The sequence below is a fragment of the Vigna radiata genome, chromosome 4 (assembly GCF_000741045.1).
Source record: "Vigna radiata var. radiata cultivar VC1973A chromosome 4, Vradiata_ver6, whole genome shotgun sequence".
Classification (NCBI taxonomy): domain Eukaryota; kingdom Viridiplantae; phylum Streptophyta; class Magnoliopsida; order Fabales; family Fabaceae; genus Vigna; species Vigna radiata.
In genome coordinates, this window is record NC_028354.1 from 10,337,596 (window position 1) to 10,357,388 (window position 19,793).

At 40.1% G+C, this 19,793-nt stretch overlaps 1 protein-coding gene across 5 annotated transcripts in view; it reads right to left on the reverse strand.

The window, feature by feature from the left end:
• Window positions 1-19,793, reverse strand: part of LOC106758651 (probable helicase CHR10) — a 29,419-nt gene that overhangs the window by 4,584 nt on the left and 5,042 nt on the right. For all 5 annotated transcript variants that reach the window (XM_022779781.1, XM_014641596.2, XM_022779780.1 and 2 more), the window contains 8 exons: window positions 15,270-15,450; window positions 6,409-6,544; window positions 6,188-6,305; window positions 5,319-5,408; window positions 1,821-1,928; window positions 1,536-1,739; window positions 943-1,068; window positions 206-864 (listed from right to left, as the gene is read on the reverse strand). In XM_022779781.1, the coding sequence (XP_022635502.1) occupies window positions 206-864; window positions 943-1,068; window positions 1,536-1,739; window positions 1,821-1,928; window positions 5,319-5,408; window positions 6,188-6,305; window positions 6,409-6,544; window positions 15,270-15,450 (1,622 nt within the window). The remainder of the gene's footprint in view (window positions 1-205; window positions 865-942; window positions 1,069-1,535; window positions 1,740-1,820; window positions 1,929-5,318; window positions 5,409-6,187; window positions 6,306-6,408; window positions 6,545-15,269; window positions 15,451-19,793) is intronic.

Here is a 19,793-nt window from a genome sequence, read left to right on the forward strand (position 1 = left end):
TAATAATAGTGAAATCTGTAAAATGCTTCCAAAATCTCCTTGGGATTGGGGACAATCAGGAAAATTAAAAAGGAAAAAAATCAACAATTTTACTATAAAATATTTATCATGCAACAGAGAATGCTACCAAAACCGAAGAAAGCTCACACAGAAAGCTGGGACATCACAACAAAAAGCTGCAGTGAGGCAAAAAAAGAAAGTTGACCTGAAAATCATAGCTGGTTCAGATGAACAAACATTTGATGGAGCTGTACAATCTCCATACACAAAATGAACGGACCCAGTAGCTGATGTAATATCATTGTCTGTTTGGGTGAGAGGGTATTTTACATTCAATGATTGATATCCAAGAGCTTTCCACCTGGATAGCTTCTTTTCCTCTGCCTTCTTCATTGCAGACTCAAGTTTTAGACTCTTTTCCTCTTGTGAGTTTCTTTTGCTCCTCCAATCCATAATTGAGTTGCAACTTGACTTAGACACTTCCTCAAACTTGTTAACCCAAGAAAGATATGAAGCCTCATCAAGACCAAGATCGTGAGAAAAAGTAGTACCTCCTTCCTTAACATCATCACCTTGTAAAATGTTTCTTGGATTGACCTCAAATTTCCTATCATCCATATCCCGTATTTGTTTGTCACGCAACGCAAGCACCTTGTCAGCCATAACACCAATTTCTGATAAGTTCATATCCCTATGATTTGCGTCAGTAATCTCAGTGGGATCTAACATACGTAAACCAAATATGATGGATTTCAAATCTCCAGTTCCAACTTCAGATGTTTCTTCATCATCATGTTTGAGCATGTTATCACCAGTAACATTGATACTCAGAAGCAATTTTCTTTCTGCCCTCCTCATAATTACCTACAGACATGAATTCCTAGAGAATATGTAACACCTCTATTATCATAGAATAAAAATTTATAACAAACACCAACATACTTCCTCCACTGTCTTCTCTGTAACAAGGTTTATGCACAACACATGGTTCATCTGGCCAATTCTATGTGCTCTCTGCAAAGCTTGCTTGTCCACCTGAGGATTCCAATCTTGCTCATAGAATATAACCTAGAGAATGACATGCCAGAGTAAATTGTCAAGTATGTTTTAAAGTTGCAGGTGATAACTTAAACTTACAATGCTTAAACCATCCAGTTAAAGAATCGGGAGTCCTATTTCTATGGATTTTATGGTTCATTTAAAAGGGTTATTTTTCATTCTCCCATAATTCTGGGATGGTTTCCAAACATGCTAGTGCATGTCACAACCATATTTTCACCTTTAAGATCACAAACATGAAATTCATGTTTAAGAAAATAACAAGACAGTAGGTCTGGTTGGAAGAGCTTATTTGCAAGGTTTTAAAAAGGTCCATCATCTTAAGAACCAAAATAAATAGAAGATAAAAACTTATGAATGTACTCAATATTTCTTAAAATAGATGATAAAAAGTTATAAATATACTTAAAATAGAAGAAAATAAATCAGTAATCAGGCTCCAATTCAGTGTACGTTGAAAGCTTGTCAGAACTCACAGTATCAGCAGCCACAAGATTCAAACCAACTCCCCCTGCTCGTGTTGAGATCATAAACACAAATGCTCCATTTTGTTCAGCTTCAGAAGTCAAGCCTGAAGTAGCTGATGAGCTACTGAAACTTCTTATAGCAGCAAAGCGCTCCTCAGCCCTAATTGATCCATCAAGACGCTCATACGAATACTTTCGCAACTCCAGAAAATCCTATATGAGAATAAAAAGATATTTCATCAATATAGTCCCGTAACTATTACAAAGCACTTAATCCAGGTAGAAAAATCTTACTTGCAAGATGTCAAGTGTATGGGTCATCTGAGCAAAAAGAAGAACACGGTGTCCAGAATAATGTAACTTCTGAAGAAGTTGGTCCAGAATAAGTAGTTTACCACTGGCCTGATAGAGCAAAACGAGCTAAGTGTATATAGTGAATAAAACTCTCAAATTTAGAAAGAATAATATATTTCTTCTATATTTCAATGATGAGGCCATTAGATCTACAGATACATGGGCGAGCTGGTTAATTAACGAAATATAGAGAGCTAATTCTAAAGAGACAAATCCATGTAATTATGGGATTGTTTTAAATACATGATCCTAGTATTAATAGCAAGATATACTTGTAATAAAGAATAAAATTATAGCAAGGATAGAATTAAAAACTTCCCAAAATACATAATGAGCACCATGGTTTCAACAAAAACCCTGGGGTTGTGAGAACCATTATTGTCTCTTTCAAAATGAACTAGCTATTACTTAGAAAAAGAAAATCAATATTTTAGTTCTTGCCTTTTGACCTAGTAAATATATAGGACAGTAGAATTTGACAGTATATTTCTTTTTTGTTGATCTTGGAAAAATTGTCAAAGCGATTTCATAAATCCAATATGTAAGGTCTTCAAGCAAAGATAGTGTTTGAAGACCACTCATCTAGAACTTTTGAAGTGGGTATTTTAATGTTGTTAAGAAGTGGACTTTAAGCCTAACTCAACCCCACAAAACCAGCTTGCATGATGAGATTTGCACCACTAATATATTCTAAATTTGCCTTAGCTCTCGATGTGGGACTTCCAACACACCCTCCTCATGCCGAGATATATATATCTTGTGCATGGGACTAGGCATTTATGAGTGGTCAAATAGTGGCTTGTTAACGAGTGAAACAATATGTCCAACAAACAACAAATATTGCTAGGATAGGCTCTAACAACGGCTCTCATACCATGTTAAAGTGGACTTTAAGCCTAACTCAATCCCACGAAACAGGCTTGTAAGATAAGGTTTATATACTCTAAATTGGCCTTATCTCCAATCGATGTGGAACTTCCAACAAATGTCTTAGGAAATATGATAGGATATAATATGATAGGTTATAATGGGTAATAAGTGCAGGAGAGAGAAAACAGTTTAGGAATTAATTGTTGTTGGGTAGTTAGAAGTGGGTTGCCTCGATAAGAAGGCAAGGGGGGTCTGGTAGAGAGGATAGCTTTTGAGTATTCTTTTGTAGAGAAATGAACATTTGTCCTGTGGAGGGGGATTAGGCTCCCGTTAGTGCTATATGTGTACACTGTTTCAATAGCAATACAGAAACCCATTCCTTTTAGAGTTTGAGTTCTTGTTTGTGTGTGTGAGTGCTTGAAGTCAGATAGGTTTCATATCCAGAAATCTATCAATTGGTCCGACCTGCCAAACATCCTTAGGAGAGGAGTATCGGATCTTTGGGAGAGGAGCGTGATGGAAGGAAGAGACAATACCTTGGAGAGGAGGACCAGCGAACCGAAAATGAGCATGGCAGAATGGAGAAGAAATTGTTGGAAGTCCTACATCGACTAGAGATAAAGCCAATTCATAGTATATAAGTGGGTGCAATCCTCACCTTACAAACCGGTTTTGTGGGGTTGAGTTAGGCTTAAAGTCCACTTCTAACAGAAATATGCAAGAAATGAGAGAAATGCTGCAAGAAATCAAGATTCACATAAAGGGCTTAGAAAGAAGTGAGAAATTTGTCATGAAAGGACAGAAAGAGGGTTCAGAAGAAGAGCTGGTGGAAGACACAGGTGAACAAAATTGGAGGAAGCGGGTAGAATTGCCCAGGTTTGTGGGGCTGGACCCATTGGGGTGGATCTCTAAGGCAGAGAAGTTCTTTGACATCCAAAATGTTACAGAGAAGGAGAGGCTCAGGTTGGTTTACAGCTGCATGGAGGGAGGCACAATCTATTGGCTCGGGGCCCGGAAAAATAAAACCAAGAAACCTTCTTGGAAAGAGCTGAAAGAGGCATTGATAAGGGGGTTTGGAGGAAGAGATAGAGGTTTTGTTTTTGAGAAGTTAGCCCAAACTGCAGAAGTCACAGAAGTTGCTGCTGAGAAAGTTGCGAAGTTTCTGCTGTAAGGGTGGATAACATGACAAATGTTTGTAGGGAAAATGCATCAGGTGAAGATCATGATGGGAAGGTTGTGACTCTTGCTTCTCCAAGAAAAGTTGCAAAAGTTGTTGTTTTTAGTGGAGATAGAGTGGTAGGTTGTGGTGGGAATGTCAAAACAGTAAAGAAAGGGGAAGAATTGTTTAATAGAGTCCTCAAAGGGTACTTGCGTTGCTTCTGTTCAGAGCAACCCAAGAGTTGGAGCATGGTACTTCCTTGGGCAGAATACTGGTATAACACTAGCTATCAAAGTGCAGCAAAGTGTACGCCATTTGAGACGGTGTATGGGAGAGCTCCTCCATCTTTACACCAATTCATACCTAGAGAAACGGCAGTAGAAGCGGTGGCGCAGGAGTTGATGACGCATGATGAAGCTTTAAAACAATTGCGGTTCCATTTGAACCGAGCCTAGAACATGATGACGAAGTATGCGAATAAGAAGAGGAGACTGGAGGACATAAAGGTGGATGATTGGGTATTTTTGAAGATCTGTCCTCACCAACAAACTTTCGTGGCGGCCAAGTTGCATCCCAAATTAGCAGTGAGGTTTTACGGACCCTTCAAGGTGCTACAGCAAGTGGGAGAGGTTGTGTTTAAGCTCCAATTACCAAAATCAGCCAGGATACATCCGGTATTTCACGTGTCACAATTGAAGAAGGAAGTGGGGGCTGAAAATGTAGAAAAGGAATTGTCGTCTGAGCTACAAGCGGAGGGACCCGCGTTCTGGCCTCTGCGAATATTGGATAAGAGGCAGCAACAGCACGAAGAAGGTCTGGTGCAACAAGTCCTGGTGGAGTGGCAGGAAAGGGGGAGAGACGGGGCGACCTGAGAAGATGCATCCATGATTCAGGTACAGTATCCGAAATTCAACCTTAGGGACAAGGTTGTAATACTAGGGGGAGGTAGTTTTAGAGAGTGGAAAGTGTATACTAGAAGGAAGAAAGAGTAACTGTCTAACGATTTAGTCGTTAGACTACCTGAGGGTGTGACTTTGTATATAAGGCAGAGTTGAGGGCTAGGGGAGGTTGTTGAGTGTATTCTTGGTGAATAGTAGCAGGACACATTGTCCTGGGAAGGGGATTAGGCTCCCTAGTTCTCTGTTTGTACTAGACGATTGGGCTAATACAATTCTTTTTCATTCTTTTCTTCATACTCTTACTATGAATTGTGCGTGTGAGTGTGTTGAGAGTGGGTTTCTCTTTCAAGAAACCTATCACGTATTGTCCTGTGTATTGCATGATACTTGCTACCAAGGTGGGAAATGCAGCATTAACAATAAATTTAGTAATCTGACAGCAACCAATACGACTTAAAAGACTCAGGATAGGTCCCAAGTTATGCAGTATAATATAAGAGAGGTAGTTACCTGAACTAGATGTTCACCTTCTTCATAAGGTTCAGGCTCAATACCTGGAAAGAGATAAGGATGGCTGCATGCTTTTCTTAGCTGTATCACCTATAAATGTGATCACATTTGTCGTTGATGTGAATGGAAGAAGCAGAAGATAATACTGAAGTATACCATACTTTACGGGTGGTACTCATTATTTTTACTTACTAGAAGGTTGTGCCCAATAATGTTAGATAATCGCAGAAACATCAAGGGCATGTTGGAATTTAATTATTCCAAGAGAAAAATTGCTTTATTTTCAAAATTTCTCAAGAAGCTGGCAAAAAAAGAAAAAAACTTCTCTCCCAAAATAAGTTGAATAAAATATGCACCAAGTAAATTATTATATAACCTTGATTTATACTGAAGTATACCATACTTTACGGGTGGTACTCATTATTTTTACTTACTAGAAGATTGTGCCAAATAATGTTACATAATCGCAGAAACATCAAGGGCACGTTGGAATTTAATTATTCCAAGAGAAAAATTGCTTTATTTTCAAAATTTCTCAAGAAGCTGGCAAAAAAAGAAAGGAACTTTTCTCCCAAAATAAGTTGAATAATATATGCACCAAGTAAATTATTATATAACCTTGATTTATAGTGGACCAAATTACCCTTCATTAAAATATGCAAAACCATCGCCTAATGAATGCTCTCTCCTTCCATTTCATGAAAATAACAAGACAACGATAAAGTTGAGAGACAATAATTAAAACTTGATTTTATAAACTGTTTTAAAAATTGAAACACGTTATTTTTTAAATGTAATTTGAATCACACCCCAAAACTAGTGGAACAAAAAATTAGCAAAAGTAAATGTTCAAAACAGGCTTGACTAACAATATTTTGTAGTGACTGAGGATTTGAAGTTCCAGATGATAATGCAAGTAGCTTATGGAGTTCTTTCCTCAATATTGACATATAGACCTTTTTCTGCAAGATGACAAGGGGAACTAACCTGATGGACACAATTTTAATATTCAAAACAACTTCATAATTATAGCTCAAATTGCAATAAAAGTGTTCAAAGTAGTCTTGAAGTGGAACAAGATACAACTTACACGGTTGTCTCAGTAAGAGGTGGTAGAACTAAATTTCCACACTCGATAAGCTTTGACTTGGTACGTCGAAGCATAAAGGCTCCCAATACACTTCTTAAAATATTAAGCCTCTCCTTTACCTTTGGAGCATCATGAACTGTTTAGAAACAAAACTGCAATTATTAGAAAGGGATTAAAGAAGTTAATTTTATTATCATATAATGTTTACACTTTTGCATCATCACAGGGTACTCAACAAGAAACCTTCTAACATATGTTAGCAAGAATGCAAGAATCTAGCAAGGAAAATTTAAAAGTACCTACAGCCTTTAAAAAGCTTACATCACTAGCTATGGATTATTGAAAACAAATTTATGAGAAAAGAAACTATGAATTGATCACTCTTAGTTTTGTACAACAGCTATATATAAACTATAGAAGCTCAACCAACAGACTGGATCAGTTAAAACACTTGACGGTGGCAATTGTAATAAACTACTCCTACAAAATTTAGCAAATAATGATAGTCATAACTTAATAACTAGTTCATAAAAGCATTTATCCACCAATGTTATCGATATCATGTCATTTACTTAGGGTAAGGTCATGAACAAAGCATGTACAACCAAAGATAAGAGGAGAATGGAGTAAAGGTCTTTTGTGAGATACAAGAGAGAGTAAGGAACTTGATTATTAAGTACAGAGGAAGGCATGCAATTGATCAAATATCATGCTTTGAGAATTGCATTTCCCCAAAAGCAAAGAGGAACATTATGGTGAAGAAGAAGGGAACAGGTAGTGTTAACCAAGTGTCGATTCTTTATTTCATGACACAGTTCTATTGTGGTGTGAGAAAGCTGTTTGATGAAGAATACCATGTGATTTCAAAATAGACTGAAATTGGGAGACACATTCACAAGCATTGTTAGGTCGTAAAATTGTAATAGAGGTGCCAAATTGATTTTGAATTTCACATGAGAAACTTTGAAATATAGAAAAGACATCAAAATGATTTTTCATTAAGAATAACCAAGTACATCAACAAAAATCATCAATGGCACGACTAGGACCCCAAATATCCAAATGAACCAAGTTAAAAGGATACAAAGCATTTTTATTAACTCAAGGACCGTATGAATAATGAGTATGTTTTCCTAACTAAGACTAACATTGGAAAGATGAACGATAAGGAAAACTTGGAACCATAAGACACATTTTGTTAGTGCTAGGATGATCTAAGCGTTGATGCTCGGGGGATTGAAACGTAGTGGAGGTACACACAACTGATTGTGGCAAATAGTATAATCTTCTACACTTGTATCTTGCTCCAATCATTTGTCTGGTACGCCAATCCTGAACAATAGGATTATTAACAAAAAATACAAAATAGTTTTTGTTGCTAGTGAGTTTGCTAATTGAGATAAAAGGAAACCCAGAAATATAAATCACAAAATCTAAGTTAAGATTAGGAGAGGGTCGTGTTTGACCAATGTCATGAACTTTTATTTGAGAGTAGTAGCATTACTAGAATGAGTAACTGATAGGCCTAAAGATAAGAAGGGATGGATTGTCTATGAGAGGAGGAATAAGAAAGTTAGTTAGATGGGTTAGTTGAGGGAGCGTACACTTAACTGTCATATAGTTAAGTGGTTTGGGTGGATGATTGTATAAATAGTAGTTGTTTGGTTCATTAAGGGACTTTTGGACACCTACTTGATTGACTGGTTTCATCCAGTGGTGGAGGGTTAAGCCTCTTATATCCTTGTTGCATATTACATTCTTTGTGAATAATACAAATCGATTTTTTTCCTTTCTCCATGTTCTTCTGTTGAGAGAGTAAGGAGAGTGCTTGCTTGGGTTTTCATATTGAAAACCTAAGAATTGGTCCGACCTGCCGGATCCAATTGTCGATCGTTCGTGATGGAGGGAAGAGTTGTGTCTACGGTCCGGAGCAAATTGAAGCAGTGGAGGTAGCTCTGGCGGAAACGAAGGCCGAGACGGTCTATTTGAGGCATGAAACTGGGACACTAAGGCAGAATTGTGAGATGATGCGTCAGGACATTCAAGCGATTTTAACGATCTTGAAGGACCGCAAGATCAATAAAGTAGGGGTACGGGGGGATGGTAGTGAATCATCGGTCAATGATAACGGCGGAGAAGCGAAAGGTGAGGGGGAGCCATCAGGAGCAGGGTGAACGGGGACTCTGGTTAATTGGAGGAAACAGGTGGAATTACCCGTGTTTGAAGGAGGAGAACCCTGGAATTGGATTAGTAGGGCGGAAAAATTTTTCGAGGTACAAAAAGTGGAAGAAGAAGAGAAGATCCAATTGGCGTTTATCAGCATGGAGGGGTACGCGGGTAGTTGGTTTCGTTTTTTGGTGGGAGAAGACCAAGAACTATTCTTGGGATGGATTGAAGAGAGCGTTGGGGATTCGCTTTGGAGGAGGAACGCGGGGAACGGTTTATGAGAAACTTTCGGCGATCAGACAGACCTGACCGGTGGAGGATTACGTTCGGGATTTCAAAGTGTTAGGGGGCCAAACGACGCAAATACCGGAAGAGCAGATTCTTGGGTACTTTATGGCGGGACTCCGGGAAGAGGTTTGCGACCACGTAAGGCCTCACGATCCACCAGACCTCGTGACTGCAATGCGAGTGCGAGGGATGTTAAGAAGCTATGTACCCCGTTGAAGATGGGAGGAGGAACGAGTGTCAGGAATTCCTATGCATGGGGGCGATCGGTGGGAGCCATAACGCGAGTGGAACTTCCAAAAGAATCACAGAACAGAGAAGGGGCCATGGAGAGTGTAGGATCTGTACGGAGGGACGCGACCCAAGGGGGTGGGGCTAACCGGAACACCGGCAAAGGCAGAGAAAGGGGCCCAAGGAACCTACCCTAGCAGAGTACTTGAAACAGAGGGAGGAAGGGAAGTGCTTCCTGTGTGGGGTTTCGTTTAGCCCGGGTCACCGATGCCCGGAACGAGGACTGCGTATGATGATCGTAGTGGACGAAGAGGAAGAAGAAGGAGGGGAAACGGAAACGGAGGTGAATCTCGCCGGAATGGAGTTATCGGCCCTATCGACGGGGGGATTGACTACTCCCAAAACGATGAAAATGATGGGACGACTAGGGTGCAGAGAGGTGATGGTGTTGGTCGACAGTGGCACGAGCCACAATTTTATTAGCCGGTGCTTGGTTGAAGAGTTGGGTACGGCGGTGAAGGAGACCCAGCCTTATTTCGTAAAACTGGGAGATGGCCAGAGGAAGAAGGTGAGTGGGTGCTGCGAGAGAGTAGTCTTGGAGTTGGGGGGCACCAAAATCATCGTATAGATTTTTTTTGTTTGAGCTAGGGGGAGTGGAAGTAATATTGGGGATGGAATGGTTGAGGAAGCTCGGCAAAGTAATGGTGGACTGGGGCAAATTAACGATGGTGTACCGGCAAGATGGGACGAAGGTGACCGTGAGAGGGGATCCCAAGTTGGAGAGAAGGGTGGTGGGGCCCGAGGCTTTACTGAAAATAGACCAAGCAGAAGCTTGGATGATAATATGGGAGTTGGGCTCCATTGAGGCCCAAAATGAAATGCCAAAATATATGGGCCTTACGCAAAAGCAGATGGGGAAATGGGGAAGCTTCTAGGCCAGTTTGAGTTGGTGTTCAGAGAGCCTACCAGCTCGCCACCTGTCTGGGACATGCAACACCGAATAACACTTAAGGAAGGAAGTGACCCCGTCAACATCAGACCCTATAGATGCTCACACGTGATGAAGACAGAGATCAAGCAGCAGATCACCGAGATGCTACGAACGGGGGTGGTCCGACCGAGTCACAGTCCATACTCGAGCCCGATGATTTTAGTGAAGAAGGACGGCAGCTGGCGCTTTTGTGTAGACTATTGAGCACTCAATCGCGCGACAGTGCCCAACAAATTCCCCATTCCCGTCATCAAGGAGCTACTGGACGAACTGAAAGGTTTCTTCTCCAAAATCGATTTAAGGTTGGCTACCATCAAATACGATGCATGAGGAGGACATCGAGAAGACGGCATTTCGCACTCATCAAGGGCACTATGAATTTGTAGTCATGTCGTTCGGCCTGACCAACGCTCCGGCGACGTTTCAGAGTGCCATGAATGCTCTTTTCCGGGCCCAGTTGCGGAAATATGATTTGGTATTCTTCGACGACATTCTGATATATAGTCATACCTGGGAAGAGCATCACGAACATGTGGAGAGTGTGTTGTCGACGTTGGAACGAGAACGATGGGTGGCTAATCGGAGGAAGAGTGAATTTGGGCAAACCCAAATAAAATATTTGGGGCACGTGATCTCGAGTAAAGGATTGGAAATGGATGATGACAAAATAAAAGCACTAGTAGACTGGGAGAGACCCAAAACCGTGAGGAGCTTGAGAGGGTTCTTGGGATTAACCAGGTATTACCGGCGATTTGTCAAAGACTACGGAAAAATCGCCCAGCCATTAACGGAGTTGCTGAAGAAGGGTGGGTTCTCCTGGAATGCGGATGCAGAGGAGGCTTGGAAAACATTGAAGACAGCTATGACGACAGCCCCTGTGCAGTCTCTGCCAGATTTCAATCCGCCATTCCACATCGAGTGTGACGCTTCCGGTAGAGGAGTAGGGGTGGTTTTGATGCAGGACCGGAGGCCCATCGCCTATTTTAGTAAAGCGCTCTCGGAGGGGAGATTGAGTAAATCCATATATGAGAAGGAGATGATGGCCCTCATATTGCCATACAGCATTGGAGACCTTACCTCGTCGGACAGAAATTCATAGTTCACACGGATCAGAAGAGCCTGAGATACTTGCTGGAACAGCGTATCACTACGCAAAATCAACAGGATTGGATTGCGAAATTGCTGGGATATTACTTCGACATAATGTATAAAGTCGGGACTGCAAATAAGGCGACAGATGCCCTGTCCAGGAGGTACAAAGGGGAAGAGGATGAAGGAAAGGAGCTGAGTATGGTGGCCAGACCCTTCTGGCATGATTTTGAGGAAGTGGTGCGGGAAGTACATGCTGACGAATTTTTACATAGGGTGATCGAAGAAATTAAGAAAGATCCAAATACCCACCTGGCATATATGTTAGAACACGATAAGTTGCACCATAAGGGTAGATTGGTGTTGTCGGTGCAGTCTAAGTGGATTCCCAAGTTGATCGCTGAGTTCCACGTGGCCTAGACCGGGGGCCATTCGAGAGTGTATCGGACGTACAGACGCGTTGCGCAGTCTCTATATTGGACTGGGATGAAGAAGGACGTGACAGAGTTTGTAGCCAGGTGCGTTGTTTGTCAACAGCATAAATATCTTTCTTCTTCTCCTCAAGGTCTGTTACAACCATTGCCAATTCCAAATGCTGTGTGGGAGGAATTGAGCATGGATTTTATTGTACGGTTACCGAAGTCACAGGGTTTCGATGCTATTTTGGTAGTGGTGGATCGATTGAGCAAATATGCTCACTTTATCTCACTTAAACATCCATATTCGGCCAGAACCGTGGCAGAAGTGTTTGTACAGGAGGTAGTTAGGCTGCATGGCATACCTCAGTCCATCGTGAGTGACCAGGATCCATTGTTTATGAGCATTTTCTGGAGGGAGTTGTTTAAGGGACAGGGGACTCAATTGAAGATGAGTACGGCATATCACCCGGAAACCGATAGGCAGACAAAAGCGGTGAATAGGGTACTGCAGGGGTATCTTAGGTGCTTTTGTTCTGAGCAACCTAAAGGGTGGAGGGTCGTGGGCGGAGTATTGGTATAATACCAGTTTTCAAGGGGCTATAAGGTGCACTCTGTTTGAAGCTGTATATGGGAGACCACCTCCTTCCCTACATAGATTTATTCCGGGTGAGACTCTGGTAAAAGCCGTGAGCCAAGAACTTCAAACCCGTGATGAGGCGTTAAGGCAATTAAGGTTTCATTTGGAGAGGGCCCAGGATGTGATGGTAAGGCAAGCAAACAAGAAGTGTAAACTAGTGAATTTGGAGGTGGGAGATTGGGTCTTTCTGAAAATACGACCCCATCGACAATTGACAATGCCCACGCAACTTCATTCGAAACTAGCAGCCAGGTATTTTGGCCCTTTTCAAATAATTCAGAAGGTTGAGGAGGCAGCTTGCAAGTTGCAGCTTCCAGAAACGGCAAGGATACATCCCGTCTTCCACGTTTCACACTTAAAGAAGGTTGTGGGCACACAAGGGGTAGAAAAGGAGCTGCCGCGGGAGTTACAAGGGGAGGGTCCATCATTTTGGCCAGTGAAGGTGTTGGGAAAACGACAGATACAACAAGGAGACGTGGTGGTGCCACAGTTACTAATAGAGTGGCAAGTTGGAGGAACGGATGGGGCTACGTGGGAAGACGAGGTTACCATGCGGGAACAATATCCCGATTTCAACCTTAGGGACAAGGTTGGGTTTCAGGAGGCGGGTATTCATAGGCCTAAAGATAAGCAGGGATGGATTGTCTATGAGAGGAGGAATAAGAGAGTTAGTTAGATGGGTTAGTTGAGGGAGCGTACACTTAACTGTCATACAGTTAAGTGGTTTGGGGGGATGATTGTATAAATAGTAGTTGTTTGGTTCATTAAGGGACTTTTGGACACTTACTTGATTGACTGGTTTCATCCAGTGGTGGAGGGTTAAGCCTCTTATACCCTTGTTGCATATTACATTCTTTGTGAATAATACAAATCGATTCTTTTCCTTTCTCTGTGTTCTTCTGTTGAGAGAGTAAGGAGAGTGCTTGCTTGGGTTTTCATATTGAAAACCTAACAATAACATTTGTGATAGGTTGTGTATGTTACATGGTTGCATTGAAGATAATCATTATAGGGATCAACGGGAATTGAAACCTTATCAGATGCTCCTGTAGAACTGACTGCAATATTAGTAGTGAATTTGGATTCTCTACCTAGTTTTTGGTGGTGTTGTTAAAATATGGATTTTAAGCCTAACTCAAACACACAAAATAGTACAAGCACCACAAAAAACTTTCCACGTTGTTTAGCATATTTGTCTGCATCATTAGTGAAAGGCATGATGATATGTAATGTATTCGACAGTTTTTAGATAGTTTGGCAAAAATAAAACATAGAAGTTAGTATGAAGTTGTTAGGGGTAGTTAAGAAGAAGTTTAAACAGCAATTAAGGGAAGCTTTAATTAATAGTTAGGCAATTTTAGTCTTTTAAGGAGGGGTGTGTTCTTGTTCTGGTTGTTGAGTGTTTTATTTCTGAACAGGGACTGTCCTGTGTAGAAAGGAATGTTTTCCCTTTGGATGTTGAATATTTCATGTATTTTTCATTCAATAAACTGCTGCCTCACAATGAGGTTTCTTGTCTCTGTTTGTGATTGTTTATTTTGATATAGTATATAGGTTTCTTGACACCAAGAAACCTAGCACATGAGGACACCAAAATCAACAATTATTTGGTCAAGCTCACTGAGATAGGTTTGTATATTGTGGTCTTCAAGCTTTATAGAAATAATGTTGGAGATAACATTGTATAGGTAATGATTACTATAGGAATAAAGTCTCTTGGATTTGTTCGAAACATCATAACAAGTAGTAACAGCTTGATATTGGGGTTGCAATTTGCCATCAATGGAAAACCAAACAATGCTATAGAGAGGCATCAATTTGCTTCCATTGGGCATGATTAGCACTTGGAATATCTTTGGCTTGTTTTGCCAAGTGGTTTTCACGGCCTTTACCCTGAAACCACAATTGGACAGCAGCAACCCAAGAAATGTAATTGCTTGTTCCAATCAGTTTTTCACATGGAATTAGTAGAACAAAAGTAAATGTTAGAAGTGGACTTTAAGCCTAACTCAATCCCACAAAACCGGCTTGTAAGGTGAGGTTTGCACCCACTTATATACTATGAATTTGCCTTATCTCTAGTCGATGTGGAACTTCCAACATACCCCCCTCACACCGAGATATATACATCTCGAGCATGGGACTAGACACTAATGGGTGGTTCGATAGCGAGTGGAACAATATGCCCAACAAATAACAAATATTGTTAGGATAGGTTTTAACGATGGCTCTAATACCATGTTAGAAGTGGACTTTAAGCTTAACTCAACCCTACAAAACCGGCTTATAACGTAAGGTTTGCACCCATTTATATACTATGAATTTACCTTATCTCTAGTCGATGTGAGACTTCCAATAGTAAAAATCACTACAGAATCAGTATTTGAGTGGGAGTTGGCAAAAGCAACGGGAAACAAGCCAAAACAGAGAGCCTGGATGTGAGAAAGGAGTAGAGTGCACATCATGAAGTGGGTCATGCTGAAAGAAAGAGAAAAATCACAATATGTTACGAATCTGTGAATCGTACGCCACAGGAAGAAGTTGTTCTTGTTAGTGTGTATGGCAAAGCTTGGTGGTTGTTGGAGGAAGGTGTTTCTAGTAGCGTGGTCATTGTAGAAAAAGAGCGCTTAGTGATGAAATAGGAAAAAGCATGCAATGGCCATGGATACTGTTCACCCAAGAGGATGGGAAGAGGGATAAAAAAACAAAAATTACTTATAATATATAAAAGAAGAATTATCATATTCTCATGCAGACCACATAGTATGTATTTATAGTAATTTATAACATTAAATAATAAATACATTAAATTCTTGCCTAATAATCAAGGATCATTGATCCTAATTTCCTAGAATCTGTACCAGCTAATGATTAACAAATTTGTAATAGTTAATTACTAATTACATTCTAACACTATCTCATAGGAGTTATACTCTAACATGGATCATGTTAAATTTGTGAGCGCAAAGATTCTATTAATGTGAAGCAAACTTCTAGAAGAACCAAAATAACATAATACAATGCTAAATTAAATAAAAATTACCTGATGAAAGATCACTGATGTCCTTAAACGTAGAAAGGAACTGATCCAGTGTACCAAAGACAGAAGGCATGCAAAAATACATCAATGCCCACAGTTCAGAAAGATTATTTTGAATAGGTGTGCCAGTCATCAGCAATCGTCTTGGCATTATATACCGATCTTTGAGAACATTAAATAAAACCTGTTCATGTCTGAGAGTTTTAGCATGCACCAATAATCTCAAAGGATGAAGACCACTACATTGTTCAAATTTTCACCATTAAACTATCTTAAATTTATGATTTACATATTTTTATCATAAAGAGCTAATAACATGAAATGGACTGCATACATTTATGTAGAAATAAATCCTAATCATTTTTCTATATTTTGCGTCAATTCTGTCACACGTGTATGTGTTCATTGACGTATTCTAGTAAGTTACAATTTTATTTTGGATTTAATGTCTCAGATGCACTGGTAGGATACTGCAAGTTTATGAGAGGAGTAAAAGGAAATAAATATGTTAGTTGGTTAGTGTGTATAAGGGGGGAGAATATGTTAGAATACAGAGGAGAGTTAGTTAGGCGGTTGGAGGGGAAAGGAAGCCTATATAAGGCTTAGGAAACATTGTACAGGGTTGGATATTGTTTTTCTTTGTATAGGCAGGATATTTCATATCCTGTGGAGGAGGGAATTATCCCTTGGGAGGCTTGTATCATTGTTTTGAGATTCATACAGAAGAAATATACATAATTCTTTTCATCTTTTCCGTGCTGTGTGTGAGTGTTTCAGGAATGAACTGATAGTTCTTGATCTTTCTTGATCCAAGAACCTATCGTGCACCCTTTACTCACTATTAGATTTTAGAATCTAGAGCCACCGACCATATGACACCCTTCCCTAAATATTTTTCTACATATTCCCCATTTCCTAGAAACAAGAAAATTTCCACAGCTAATGGAAATAAGATAATTGCAGTTGGCAAGGAGATCTCCAAATAAACCCAACCATAATTCTAAAAAGTGTTCTGCATGTGCTTAAATTGTCCACAAATTTGATATATATACAAAAACTTACCAAGGATCTATTGTGCAATGTGGTTTTTTATAGCAACTCTTGCATATTGTAGAACAAAAAATCGGGAAAAACAATTGGACATTAGATAATGGAATGGCCTTCACTACATGAAACATTTGAATCTGCCCTTTAAAAGTCAATCTTTGATGTCTGAATCCTCCATTACCAACACAAAAAACTCAATTGCTTCATCCACTAGGACATCCTTTCATTGTATAAAGCTATTGTATCCTTCCTTGTTCAAAAATTTAAATTTGCAGAGTCTTCATTGTGAGGTGTGCGAGTTGGCAAAACATTCTAGGTCCCGCTAATGGTCCAAATATTTCATGGGCTATATGGTTTATCACATTTTTTAACGATTGTGCAAGGGCATCTTGGCTTTTTCTGCTTAAATGCAAATCTAAGGTTAGCTGCAAGGTTATCAAACTCGTGAATTTACGTAAACTCGTGAGAGTCGAGTAAACTTGACTCGTAACGAGTTTACTTCAGAGGAAAAATACTATATAAATAATATTTTAATTCAAATAAGTCTACAAAATTATATAACTTAAAATAAATAAAATTTATAGATATATAGTTCATACAAATAAATATTGTAAAACATAAATACTTGGATTATTGTCATTCATTTTGATACATTTCATTAAATATATAATAAAAAAAGATCAAACGACTTTGCTTTTCTTAATTTTTCCCCTTTTCAAGCTCATAGAATCGCTCATTCTACACAATCCTACTGATTTCACAATTAATTCTACCGAGTTTACGCAGAAAAGAGTTTACTTCCGAGTTAACTCGAAAGGCATGTCTGGAAACATAAACTCGTAAGAGTCTAAGAGTTAACTCGAGAGTTTGATAACCATGGTTAGCTGTATTGTTGTGCATTCTTAGTCAAAAATAAAAAAATTAGGGGTTACTATCAAGAAACTTAGGTCTGATAATGCTAAATATTATTTCAACCAAACCTTAAATTCCATTTTACAAAAAGAAGAGATAATCCATGAATCCTCATGTATTTTCATACCCCAACAAAATGAAATTGCTGAACAGGAAAAATGGGCGCTTACTATAACAAACTAGAGCATTGCTTTTCCAAAATAAGGTTCCAAATAAATTTTGGAGAAAACCATACTTATTGCCACTTATTCAACTAACAAGTTACCTTCTACTGGTTTTGTCATTAATTATTCTGATAGGTTCCTGATTGGAAACCTATCTACAATGCACTCACCCACACGTATACACCAGAGAAAAAGAGTATAATTTGTATATTCTTTATTTCAGTATACCCACTGCACAGCTATAACAACCTCCAAGAGAGCCAAATTCTCTCTCCACAGGATAAACGTGATCCTGTCTACACAATCTATTAATTCCAAAACGTAAAATATCCTTATCCCCCTCTGCTCTTATATAGGAGCTTTAATTCCTACCCAAACTAATAATACTACTAATACGGTTATAACTGCCTAACGCCTCTTCCCCTCATTATTCCCTATCATTACCCACCGCCTGATGTGCAACCTTGTCCTCAAGGTTGAAGTCTGATAATTGTTCCTGTTTCGTCACTCACAGAAGAGTCCAAGAGACTTGGTAGCTTGTCGACTCTGTCCTTTAGCTGACATTTCTCTAAAGCCTTCCATGTTTCATCATCTTCGTAGAAGTCTAGTGGGTCCAAGTTGGTCTGAATGCTGCCCTTGAAAAGAGTTGAAATGTGAATGAATTGCTTGATTCTTTCAGCAGAGATGATATGGGCAGACATCATGCTATACATCCTACTCCAAAATACTTGGGATTCTTTCATTGTCAACGCATAAGAAAGAGACAATCCCATAAGACCCGATGATACAAATCCCTTGGGAGGTAGAATAAGTAATGCAGCTACTAGGAATACTGTCAAGTTGTGAAGTATTTGAATCCTTAAAATTGACCATTCCATGGCCACATTGGCGTGAAAGAACACTGTTGCGTCCATGTCCACAAGCTTTAGGTAGTTGTTGAAAAATCTGTTCACCATGCTCAATGCTCGTATAGTAACCACCCCAAGTGATGTTTCGGCAACAAAATTCATGACAGGAGCTTGTGTGGTTCCATTGACCCTCTTAAATTCCCTTGAAAAGGCTTGATAATATCCATTTAATGTGAGCATGATCCATTGGACTGTATTTCGAACTGCAGGTAGGTCCCTGGGCTCATTAAAAACTTTTCCAAACACCGACAATAGCTGCTGCAACTCCACTGTTTGGACCCTTGTTAAGCCTGGATTGGTTTTTGTAGTCTCTGGGGTTATCCCTGCCTTTCCAAGGAGCCAAAGCAAAGTCTCCGCCTCCACCGCTTTCCTCTTCATCAATGCTTTCGGTGCCACTATTTTTCGTGCCAAGGTGGGGTCCCCTTTTATTGTTACTACCTCTTCCCCCTGTTTGTAGACCATCTTTAATTCTCCCCAATTAATGGTCACTTCCCCTAGTTTAGACACCCACTCCATCCCAAAAATTAAGTCCACTTCTCCTAATTCAAATAAATAAAAATTCTCAAATACCTTTGTCTCCCCTACATATATTGGAATATTCCTGCAATAGCCCCCTGTTTGTTTCTTTCGGCCATCTCCCAAACTAACGATATATGGTGGGGTCTCTTCTACCGGCAAGCTCAGCTCCTCTACCAACTCGGTGGCAATGAAGTTGTGGCTAGCGCCACTGTCGAAGAGGATCAGCACCTTCTTCCCTCGAACCCAGCCTTGTAGCTTCATAATTTTGTGCTGAGTGAGCCCACCCGCGAAGAACAACGACAACTCCATGCCTTTATGTCCAGCTTCTTTCCTACCTTCTTCGTCTTCATCACAGTCGGTTTCGTCTTCCCCCATGATCACCACCCACAAGCTTCTTTCTGGGCAACGATGTACGGGACTGAAAAGACCGCCACAGTGGAAACACAACCTCGCGTCCCTCCTTCTTTCGTCTTCCCTCTCCGTCACCTTCTGGATTTCGAAGAATTTTTCCGCACGAGAAATCCACCCTAGCGGATCAAGTCCTTCAAAGGTTGGTAACTCGACCCTTTTCACCCAGTTTGGTTGCGCGCCACTCGTATGTTCTTCATCATCTTCTCGTCATTCCCCTCTGATTCCATTCACTAAATCCTGACTTCCCTCCTGATGGCTCACGGTATTTCGTCCTCGTTCTCCAAACATTCGCATAAACTCTCTAAGTTTTTGCCGTAAACCCATCGTCTCCGCCTTCAAGCCCTCTACCATCATTTCCATCGCCTTCATTCGCCCCTCCAACGCATTTATCCTTCCCTCCATTCTTCCTTCTAGTGCATTTAGTTTTCCCTCCATCTCGCTCCTGTCTTTCACTGACCGGCAGGTTGGACCAAATTGATATGTTCCTGATTGGAAACCTATCTACAATGCACTCACCCACACGTATACACCAGAGAAAAAGAGTATAATATGTATATTCTCTATTT